Source organism: Molothrus aeneus, chromosome 3 (assembly GCF_037042795.1).
Source record: "Molothrus aeneus isolate 106 chromosome 3, BPBGC_Maene_1.0, whole genome shotgun sequence".
Classification (NCBI taxonomy): Eukaryota; Metazoa; Chordata; class Aves; order Passeriformes; family Icteridae; genus Molothrus; species Molothrus aeneus.
This window is the reverse complement of record NC_089648.1, coordinates 112,243,574-112,255,318: the sequence shown is the minus strand read 5'-3', so window position 1 is coordinate 112,255,318 and position 11,745 is coordinate 112,243,574. Positions and strand designations below refer to the sequence as shown.

The window sequence follows — 11,745 nt, the reverse complement described above, 5'->3', positions numbered from 1 at the left end:
AAAAGGGAAAAAAAGAGGGGGAAAAACAGGGAAAAGAAGAAAAAATAAGAGAAAAAAGGAAAGAAAAAAAGGAAGAAAAAGAAAAAAAGGTAAAAAAATAGGGGAGAAAAAGGAAAAAGAAGAAAAAATAAGAGAAAAAAAGAAAGAAAAAATAAGAGAAAAAAAAGAAAGAAAAAAGGAAAAAAAGAAGAAAAAAAAGGAAAAAGAAAAAAACAAGACGTGGAAAAAAAAAAGAAAATTAAAAATAAAAAGATAATTTTTTTTTTTTCCCAGCCTTTGGAGCCGTTTTTTTTTTCCAAAGGCTGCAAGTCCAAGGTTAAAGATAAAACTGGCTGGGAATCCACGCTGGGAATGTGGGAATGTGAGATTGGACTGGTGGGAAGAGGGGGATGGGGAAAAAAAAAAATCAAAAAAATCCCTGCTGGGAAAAAAATCTCAGCCTGGAATTTGTGGGAATTCGGGGGACAGGGAAAAGGGGGATCGGGGTGGGATTTTCGGGAAGAGCCAGAGGGGGAAGCAGGAGGGATCATGGAATTGTTAAGGGTGGAAAACCCTCAGGAATAATCAGCAAATTCCAGGATCTGTGTCCCCGCCCCCCCCAAATCCAGAGGGATTTGAAATCCTGCCTGGAAAACCCTTCCCGGGCAGGAATTCCAAGCCTTGAACATTCCATGGGGGCTCTTGGGATCCTTGGAGCTGTCAGGGATGTCTGGGATTTTGGGAAGGAATTCATCCCCTGGGAAGGTGGGGGAGGGCCTGGGCTGGAATTCCCAGAGAATTCCCTGGAAATGTCCAAGGGAAGGTTGGAGCACCCTGGGATTGTGGAATTCCCGGAATTTGACGATTCCAGGCCTCAGATCCCAGGAGCTTGTGGCACTTCCCACAATTCCGAGAATTCCCTGGATCATGGAAGGTGTCAGGGCTGGAATTAAGATGGGATTTAATCTTCCATCCCGGAATTTGGGAATGCCATGCCTCAGATCCCAGGAGTTTGTGGCACTTCCCACAATTCCAAGAATTCCCTGGATCATGGGAGCTGCCAGACTTGGAATAGGATGAGATTTAGGTTTCCATCCCAGAATCTGGGAATTCCAGGCCTCAGATCCCAGAGTTTTGTGGCACTTCCCACAATTCCAAGAATTCCCTGGATCATGGGAGCTGCCAGGCTTGGAATAGGATGGGATTTAAGCTTCCATCCCGGAATTTGGGAATTCCAGGCCTCAGATCCCAGAGTTTTGTGGCACTTGCCACAAGAATTCCCAAGAATTCCCTGGATCATGGAAGGTGTCAGGGTTGGAATTGGGATGGGATTTAGGCTTCCATCCCAGAATTTGGGAATTCCAGGCCTCAGATCCACCAGTTTTGTGGCACTTCCCACAATTCCAAGAATTCCCTGGATGGTGGAAGATGTCAGGGTTGGAATGGGATGGGATTTAATCTTCCATCCTGGAATTTGGGAATTCCAGGCCTCAGATCCACCAGTTTTGTGGCACTTCCCACAATTCCAGGAATTCCCTGGATCATGGGAACTGCCAGACTTGGAATAGGATGAGATTTAGGTTTCCATCCCAGAATCTGGGAATTCCAGGCCTCAGATCCCAGAGTTTTGTGGCACTTCCCACAATTCCAAGAATTCCCTGGATGGTGGAAGATGTCAGGGTTGGAATGGGATGGGATTTAATCTTCCATCCTGGAATTTGGGAATTCCAGGCCTCAGATCCACCAGTTTTGTGGCACTTCCCACAATTCCAGGAATTCCCTGGATCATGGGAACTGCCAGACTTGGAATAGGATGAGATTTAGGTTTCCATCCCAGAATCTGGGAATTCCAGGCCTCAGATCCCAGAGTTTTGTGGCACTTCCACAATTCCAAGAATTCCCTGGATCATGGGAGCTGCCAGGCTTGGAATAGGATGGGATTTAAGCTTCCATCCCGGAATTTGGGAATTCCAGGCCTCAGATCCCACGGTTTTGTGGCACTTCCCACAATTCCAAGAATTCCTTGGATATTGGAAAGTGTCAGGGCTGGAATGGGATGGGATTTAAGCTTCCATCCCGGAATTCCAGGCCTCAGATCCCACGGTTTTGTGGCACTTCCCACAATTCCAGGAATTCCCTGGATCAGTGGAACCCCCGGATGTGCTCCCATTCCCCGCGCACAGCTCCAGATTTTGGGAATGATTTATTAACCCCTTGCCCGGGACTCCTGGCTCAGATCCAGGGAAATCCACGCCCACCGCCGGCCATTCCCGGGTTTTGCTCCATCCCGGTGTCCGGAATATCCCCGGGAATGCGAGGCCGAGCTCAGCGCCCTTGCGTGGATCCCAGATATTCCTCCAGCAGCATTCCCAGCTCCGAGTTCTGCCGCTGCAGGGCCATGGCCTCGGAAAAGAGCTCGGATCTCCTGGTCAGCACTTTGCTGGGAAAGGAACGCCAGGAAAACCCGTGGGATCTCGTGGAAAAACCCCTGGAATTGTCCCAGTCCCGCCCCACCCCGGCAGGCACTCACTGATATTCCAGGAGCGCGGCTCCGAGCGCGTCCCAGAGTTTGAGTTTCCGCTGGGGAATGATGCGGGTCAGGGCTTCCCAGTATTCCCCGTCCTTGGAATTGTCCCGGACGTCCTGGATCTCCCTGGGGGGTCCTTCGTCCCTGGGGATGGAGAACGGATCCTTGGGATGGGGAGAGAAAATCCTTGGGATGGGGAGGAAACCCCTGGGATGGAGAACGAATCCTTGGGATGGGGAGGAAATCCTTGGGAATAGTGGACAAATCCTTGGGATGGAGAGAAAATCCTTGGGAATAGTGGACAAATCTTTGGGATGGAGAGCAAATCCTTGGCAATTGGGAATTCAAAATTTGGAAAAAAATCCTTGGGATGGAGAACAAATCCTTGGGATGGAGGAGAAAACCTTGGGATGGGGAGGAAACCCCTGGGATGGAGAACAAATCCTTGGGATGGAGAAAAAATCTTTGGGAATAGTGGACAAATCCTTGGGATGGAGAGCAAATCCTTGGGATGGAGAGCAAATCCTTGGCAATTGGGAATTCAAAATTTGGAAAAAAATCCTTGGGATGGAGAACAAATCCTTGGGATAGACAAAAACAAATCTTGGGAAGGAGAACAAAACTTTGGGATAGAGAGCAAGTCCTAGGAATGGAGAACAAATTCTTGGGATGGAGAACAAATCCTTGGGATGGAGAACAAATCCTTGGGATGGAGAAAAAATCTTCGGGAATAGAGGACAAATTTTTGGCATGGAGAGCAGATCCTTGGAATAAAGAACAAACCCTTGGGGTGGAGAACAAATCCTTGGGAAGGAGAACAAATCTTTGGGATGGAGAACAAATCTTAGGGATAGAGAAAGAAAACTTGGGATGGAGAACAAATTCCTGGGGTGGAGAACAAATCTTTGGGATGGAGAACAAAACCTTGGGAAGGAGAGCAAATCCTTGGCAACTGGGAATTCAAAATTGGGAAACAAATCCTTGGGAAGGAGAACAAAACTTTGGGATGGAGAGCAAATCCTTGGGATGGAAAGGAAACTCTGGGAATGGACAACAAATTCCTGGGATGGAGAACAAATCTTTCAGGATAGAGAAAAGTCTTGGAATGGACAATGGAGAACAAATCTTTGGGATGGAGAACAAATCTTAGGGATAGAGAAAAAAACCTTGGGATGGAGAATGAATCCTTGGGATGGAGAAGAAATCCTTGGGATGGAGAGCAAATATTTGGAATGGAGAACAAATCCTTGGGAATAGAGAACAAATCCTTGGGATGGAGAAAAAAACCCTGGGAATAGAGAAAAAAAACTTGGGAATAGAGAACAAATCCTTGGGATGGAGACTAAATCCTTGGGATAGAGGGCAAATTTTTGGGATGGAGAACAAATCCTTGGGATAGAGAATAAATCCTTGGCAATTGGTAATTCAAAATTGGGAAACCAATTCTTGGGAAGGAGAACAAAACTTTGGGATGGAGAGCAAATCCTTGGGAATAGAGAACGAATCTTTGGGATGGAGAACAAATCCTTGGGAAGGAGAAGAAACTCTGGGAATGGAGAACAAATTCCTGGGGTGGAGAACAAATCTTTGGGATGGAGAACAAAACCTTGGGAAGGAGAGCAAATCCTTGGCAACTGGGAATTCAAAATTGGGAAACAAATCCTTGGGAAGGAGAACAAAACTTTGGGATGGAGAGCAAATCCTTGGGATGGAAAGGAAACTCTGGGAATGGACAACAAATTCCTGGGATGGAGAACGAATCTTTCAGGATAGAGAAAACAATCTTGGAATGGACAATGGAGAACAAATATTTGGGATGAAGAACAAATCTTAGGGATAGAGAAAAAAAACCTTGGGATGGAGAACAAAACCTTGGGATGGAGAACAAATCTTAGGGAAGGAGGAAAAAAGCTTGGGATAGAGAGCAAATCCTTGGAATGGACAACAAATTCCTGGGATAGAGAACAAATCCTTGGGATGGAAAACAAATCCTTGGGAAGGAGAAGAAACTCTGGGAATGGACAACAAATTCCTGGGGTGGAGAAGAAACTTTCAGGATAGAGAAAACTCTTGGAATGGACAATGGAGAACAAATCTTTGGGATGGAGAACAAATCTTAGGGATAGAGAAAAAAACCTTGGGATGGAGAGCAAATCTTGGGAATGGAGAACCAATTTTTTGGGATAGAGATCAAATCTTTGGGATGGAGAGCAAATCTTCGGGATGGAGAGCAAACCCTTGGGAAGGAGAACAAACCCCGTCTTTACCTCCCTTCCCAGCTCCTGGATCACCTCCTGCCTGGTTTATTCCCAGCCTTGGGAATCTCCTGATCCCTGAGGGAAGACTGGGAATCTCTTCCTCCAAGCAGAACCACCCAGGAACCCCCAGGACATTTCCCTGGGATCCCCAGTTTGGCTCCATCCCCGTCGCCATTCCCACCTCAGCTTGGCAAATTCCTGCAGGAATTCCCTCAGGATCGTCAGGACGTGATCCGCTTGGACGGACGGGACGCGAGGGGCGCTCCCGGGGGGTCCGCCCTGGGAACGGGATCCGCTCTTCCCGGCCGGATCCGCGGGATCTCCTACCTGGCTGACCTGGAGGGAGAAAAGCCGGATGTGGCGTTTTCGGGATGAACGCGCCCGTCTCTTCCTTCCTGCAATTCCTGGGATGCCCTTCCCAGGGGGATCTGCCGGCTGGGGATCTCCTACCGGGATCTTGGGCGCGTGGTGGGATTCGTAGTCCAGGAAAAAATCCACGAGGGCACGCAGCTCGTCCTCGTCCTCGATCCGGAGGGCCTGGGAAAAGCGGGAATTCCATCGCGGTTCCGTGGGAGGATGGGCGAGGTGGGGGGGGGGTGGGAGGGAATTTTCCCGGAGCAGGGGAAAGGCGGGAATTCTGGGAAGTGCTGGGGGATAAGCAAGGAGGAATGGCGGGAAGGGGTGGGTGCGGGACAGCCACGGAATATCCGCGGGTGGGAAAGTCTGGGAAGAGGCTGGGGGAGCCCTGGAGGGTGTTTAAATCACTGGGATGGGCTGGAGGCGGGAATCTGGGAATCATGGAATGTTCTGGGTGGGAAGGGACCTCACAGCTCATCCCGATCCATGGGCGGGGACACCTCCCACCATCCCAACCCTGGGACACTGCCAGGGATCCAGGGATTCTCTGGGAATCGCAGCCCAGCCAGGAATCCCTTCCCAAGATCCCACCATCCCGAGCTCCCCTTTCCCACTGGAAGCCATTCCCTGGCTCCTTCCAGCCCTTGCCCCAATCCCAGCTCTCCTGGAGCCCCTTTGGGATGGGGAAGCGGCTCCAAGGATTCCCTGGATCCTCCCCTGATCCAGCTGCACATTCCCAGCTGCTCTCCCAGCCTGGCATTGGATCCAGCCCCATCCCGACTCCTCCTTGAGAAGGAATTTTGGGATCCAGGGGCTTCACTGGGAATTCAGGACTCCAGGAAGGGTCTCCCTTCCCTTTTCCATCCCCAAATTCCGTGAAAACCCCTCGGGATGGATCCTGAGTGTCCTTGATCCCAGAATCCCGGAATGGTTTGGGATGGGACCCATGGACCTTCAATCCCATCCCAGGGACACTTCCCACCATCCCAGGGTGATCCAAATCCACCCTGGGACACTGCCAGGGATCCAGGGATTCTCTGGGAATCCCAGCCCAGCCAGGAATCCCTTCCCAAGATCCCACCATCCCAAGCTCCCCTTTCCCACTGGAAGCCATTCCCTGGCTCCCTCCAGCCCTTGCCCCAATCTCAGCTCTCCCGGAGCCCCTCAAGTGATTCCCTGGATCCTCCACTGATCCAGCTGAGCATTCCCAGCTCCATCTCCTCCCCGGTGCTCAGCATTCCAACCCCAATCCCAGGAGATCCCATCCCCACCCACCTGGAAGATGGTTCGGAGCTGCTGGACATCGTTCCTGGGTCCCACCACCTCCCGCAGCGGCTTCAGGAGTTTGTTCTCCAGCAGGAATGCCTTGGGAAAAAGCCCGGGAAGAGGTGGCAGGGTGAGAATTCCCAGCCCTCATTCCAAAGGGATCCACCAAAAAAACGCAAAAAACCCCAAAAAAACCCAAAAAAACCCCCTGGATCTGGGGCTGATCCCGGATCCCGAGCTCCGGCACCGCTCACCGACTCCTCGCTCGTGACCTCCAGGATTCTCCGGAGGGTTTTCCTGGGAATGCCCGGCCGGGATGTGATTCTGTCCTCCATCCTTTCCTGGTTTTCCTTCCCGCCCTCGGCGCTCCGGGCTCCTTTCTTCCTACTCCTCCTCCCTTCCTGCTCCGCTTTTCCAGGGTTGATCCCTGAAAGTCAGAGAGGGAAGTGGGAGCAAGGTCCCAAAACCAAACCATTCCCAAGGTGTGAATCCCTGGAGAACAAAGCTCCTGGGAGGAGAGCTGATTCTTGGGAAAACTGGGAAAAATCATAGCGGGAATGTCCCTTGGGATGAGCTAACGCAGGGATGGCGACTCATGGAAGATCCCAACTGGAGCAAGATCCCAAACCATGGGAACTCTTGGAAAACAAAGCTCCTGGGATCACAGCTGATTCTTGGAATTGGGAAAATTGGGAAAAACACAGCGGGAATACCCCTTGGAATGAGCCAATGCAGGGATGGCGACTCATGGAAGATCCCAACTGGAGCAAGATCCCAAACCATGGGAATTGTTGGAAAACAAAGCTCCTGGGATCACAGCTGCTTCTTGGGAAAACTGGGAAAAACACAGTGGGAATATTCCTTGTGATGAGCCAACGCAGCGCTGGCGACTCCTGGAAAATCCCAACTGGATCAAGATCCTAAACTGTGGGAATCCCTGGAAAACAAAGCTCCTGGGATCACAGCTGCTCCTTGGGAAAACTGGGAAAAATCATAGCGGGAATGTCCCTTGGGATCAGCCAACGCAGGGATGGCGACTCATGGAAAATCCCAATGGGAGCAAGATCCTAAACCATGGGAATTGTTGGAAAACAAAGCTCCTGGGATCACAGCTGCTCCTTGGGAAAACTGGGAAAAACACAGCGGGAATATCTCTTGGGATGAGCCAACTCAGGGCAGGCGACTCCCGGAAAATCCCAGCCGGAAATCCCGAGGATTGGCGGAACACAGGCGCCTTTCCAAGGAGGGAGAATTCCCAAGGAATTTAGGGATTCCCACCTTCCAGAAGCTTCGCGGCCAGCTCCATGGCGTCCCTCTTCTCCTGGCTGCCTCCCAGGGGTCCCACGTTGTCCATGAACCACAACTGGGGCTCTTCCCACGGCATTCCCAGCTGCTGGACGTGGATGATCCGATCGGCGTCCAGAACCTCCCGGATCAACGCTTTGGCCTCTTCCTCGTTCACGATCCAAACCTGCCGGAACCGCTCGGCGCTGCTGCGCGACAGCTGCCTGGAAAAATGCCAACAATCCCAATCGTTCCTTTTGGTAAAATTTTAAAAGTTTAATAGTAATAAAATTGTAATAATAGGAATATGAGTAATAAAAATGTGGAGAATTAAGATTTAGGGTAATAAAATTGCTACAAAATTCCAGGTTCACGATCCAAACCCGCCGGAATCGCTCGGCGCTGCTGCGCGACAGCTGCCTGGAAAAATGCCAATAATCCCAATCGTTCCTTTTGGTAAAATTTTAAAAGTTTAATAGTAATAAAATTGTAATAATAGTAATATAATTAGAGAAATAAAAATGTGGAGAATTAAGATTTAGGGTAATAAAATTGCTACAAAATTCCTCGTTCACGATCCGGACCCGCCGGAACCGCTCGGCGCTGCTGCGCGACAGCTGCCTGGAAAAATGCCAACAATCCCAATCGTTCTTTTCTTAAAAATTTTAAAAGTTTAATAGTAATAAAATTGTAATATAATTAGAGTCATAAAAATCCAGACCATTGGGATTTAAGTAAATAAAACTGTAGTAAAATTGTAAAAATAAAGAATAAAATAGGAGTCATAAAAATCCAGACCATTGGGATTTAAGGTAATAAAACTGTAGTAAAATTGTAAAAATAAATAATAAAATTAGCATAATAAAAATTTGGACAGTTCAGATTTAGGGCAATAAAATTGTAATAAAATTGTAAAAATAAATAATAAAATTGGGTGATAAAAATGTGGAGAATTAGGATGTAGGGTAATAAAACTGTAATAAAATTCCTCGCTCACGATCCAAACTTGCCGGAACCGCTCGGCGCTGCTGCGCGACAGCTGCCTGGAAAAATGCCAGTAATCTCAATCGTTCCTTTTTTTAAAATTCTAAAAGTTTAATAGTAATAAAATTGTAATATAATTAGAGTCATAAAAATCCAGACCATTGGGATTTAAGTAAATAAAACTGTAGTAAAATTGTAAAAATAAAGAATAAAATAGGAGTCATAAAAATCCAGACCATTGGGATTTAAGGTAATAAAACTGTAGTAAAATTGTAAAAATAAATAAGAAAATTAGCATAATAAAAATTTGGACAGTTCAGATTTAGGGCAATAAAATTGTAATAAAATTGTAAAAATAAATAATAAAATTGGGTAATAAAAATGTGGAGAATTAGGATTTAGGGTAATAAAACTGTAATAAAATTCCTCGCTCACGATCCAAACTTGCCGGAACCGCTCGGCGCTGCTGCGCGACAGCTGCCTGGAAAAATGCCAACAATCCCAATCGTTCCTTTTTTGTAAAATTTTAAAATTTTAATAGTAATAAAATTGTAATATAATTAGAGTCATAAAAATCCAGACCATTGGGATTTAAGGAAAAATAAAGAATAAAACTGGAGTCATAAAAATCCAGACCATTGGGATTTAGGGTAATAAATCTGTAATAAAATTGCAAAACTAAATAATAAAATTAGAGAAATAAAAATTTGGACCATTGGGATTTAAGGTAATAAAATTGTAGTAAAATTGTAAAAATAAATAATAAAATTAGAGTAAAAAATGTGGACAATTAGGATTTAGGATAATAAAATTGCGATAAAATTGTAAAAATAAATAATATAATCCGAGTAATAAAAGTCTGGAAAATTTGGATTTAGGATAATAAAACTGTAATAAAATTGTAAAAATAAATAATAAAATTAGAGTAATTAAAATCTGAACAATTTGGATTTAGGACAATGAAAACAAAGAGTTACGGATGGGCCGGGTCCCTTTTTCTGGGCAAAATAAGCCCAAAAAAGGCCCCAGGTTAACAGAGGATTAACCCTTTAAAGCAACAGCCTGTTGCATATTCATAGACCTCATCCATGATGCATAAATTCAATTTAAACACAGGATTCTGTCTGGGCAGTGTCAGCTTCTTCCTCTCAAACATCCTCAGGGCTGAGCGAGGCAGGAGGAAGTTCATTTCTTCTGATAATTCAAATATCAGACTAATTGATTTATATATATAATATTTTATATTATATATAAAAATTCTATAATAATGTAAATAATAATGATATAATTTATATAATTTATATAATTATATAAATTATATGATGATTTATATAATACTTATATAATTTCTATAATAATTATATAATCATATAATTTATATTATAATTTATCTAATGATTATATAATTTATTTTTCTCGGAAAGAGAAATAAATTCTTTTTCTCTGAAAGATTTCGGTGTCCTCTGGCTGCTATCTCAGAGAGATTACCTCATTCCTTTCTTAAAGAAAATTTCTCACATACAAAGATTCTATTTTAACATTATATATTTATATATATATTTATTGTAATATACAATATATATGATTTATAATATATAATATTATATGTATTATATAATTAATAACAATGTAATTATATAATAATATAATAATTATATATAATATATAATAATAGAATAATATAAAAATTAGTAATAATTGTATATTATTATATTATATAATAATAACTATATAATTAAGAATTACATAATAATATATGTTATATATTAAATAATATGTATGATATAATTATATATTATATATTATATAATTATATAATTATATATTATATATATTTATATATAACTATATATATTAATAAATATAGATACAATTACATATATTTATTAAATATAATATAATATAATATAATATAATATAATATAATATAATATAATATAATATAATATAATATAATATAATATAATATAATATAATATAATATAATATAATATAATATAATATAATATAATTTTTATATATAATTTATAGATATGATTATATTTTATATAGTATATATGTATATATATTATATATTATATATTATAGATATTTATATTTATATATTTATATATAATTTATTCATATAATTATAATTTATATATATAATTGATATAATATAATTATAATATATATCTATATCAAAATTATATATATAAAATTATATATATATAAATTATATATATAAATATATATAATTATAAATACATATTTATAATATATCATCACAATATTATACATATATGATATATATGCTATATGCTATATGATATATGATATATTATATATTATATATTATATATTTATTATAATATATATTTATATACATATATATATATTTAACACATTACTCGAAAAATTAATACAGCACAACTTTCTAACAAAACACATATAACATTAATTTTAATATCTCATCTTATTCCTATTATTTCATATTTAAAATTCCTGAAAAGCCGACAATAAAATACGCATTTTTCCACAGGGAAGGATCCCCCCGGGGTCGGAATTCCAGGCGCTCCCCACCTCATCCGGTCCCGCGTCTCCTGGAACTGCCCGGCCACCCGCTCCAGCTCCGATTCCAGGCCCTGCTTTTCCTCCTGGAATTTCGCCTCCTGCTTGGCCATTCTGTCCTCCAGCAGCTCCAGGGTGGCCCTGAGCCTGGGAAGGGACGGAGGGCCCGGGAGTGGGGGCAGTGGGAAAAGCTCTGGGGTGGGATTTGCCCCCGGCACGGGCTTTACCGGCTGATTTTCCTCTTCTGCAGGGATCGGAGCGTGGAATTTTCCACGTCCAGCTGCCGGAGCACGTCCAGGTTGTATTCCAGCTTCACCTGGTTCAGGTGGTAAATGCCCTTCATCTGACGGAGCTTCCTCTCCAGGCGCTGGAATTCCGTGGAGGCGGGGGAAGGAAAACAAAAAAAAAAAATCACAGAGAATTCCATGGAAATTCCATGGAAAAAAAAATCACAAAGACAAAGCCACAAAGACAAACCCACAAAAGCAACCCCTTCATCTGACAGAGTTTCCTCTCCAGGCGCGGGAATTCCACGGAGGG

At 43.3% G+C, this 11,745-nt stretch overlaps 1 protein-coding gene across 2 annotated transcripts in view; it reads right to left on the bottom strand.

Moving 5' to 3' along the window:
• Nucleotides 1-2,163: 2,163 nt before the first annotated feature.
• Nucleotides 2,164-11,745, bottom strand: part of DRC1 (dynein regulatory complex subunit 1) — a 28,176-nt gene continuing 18,594 nt past the window's right edge. The window contains exons 8-16 of one of the 2 annotated variants that reach the window (XM_066545969.1): nt 11,433-11,572; nt 11,218-11,352; nt 7,666-7,895; nt 6,642-6,814; nt 6,397-6,486; nt 5,215-5,301; nt 4,946-5,100; nt 2,510-2,650; nt 2,164-2,419 (exon numbers count right to left, since the gene is read on the bottom strand). In XM_066545969.1, the coding sequence (XP_066402066.1) occupies nt 2,305-2,419; nt 2,510-2,650; nt 4,946-5,100; nt 5,215-5,301; nt 6,397-6,486; nt 6,642-6,814; nt 7,666-7,895; nt 11,218-11,352; nt 11,433-11,572 (1,266 nt within the window). In that variant the 3' untranslated portion in view covers nt 2,164-2,304. The remainder of the gene's footprint in view (nt 2,420-2,509; nt 2,651-4,945; nt 5,101-5,214; nt 5,302-6,396; nt 6,487-6,641; nt 6,815-7,665; nt 7,896-11,217; nt 11,353-11,432; nt 11,573-11,745) is intronic. The other variant, XM_066545970.1, reaches the window with a different exon arrangement.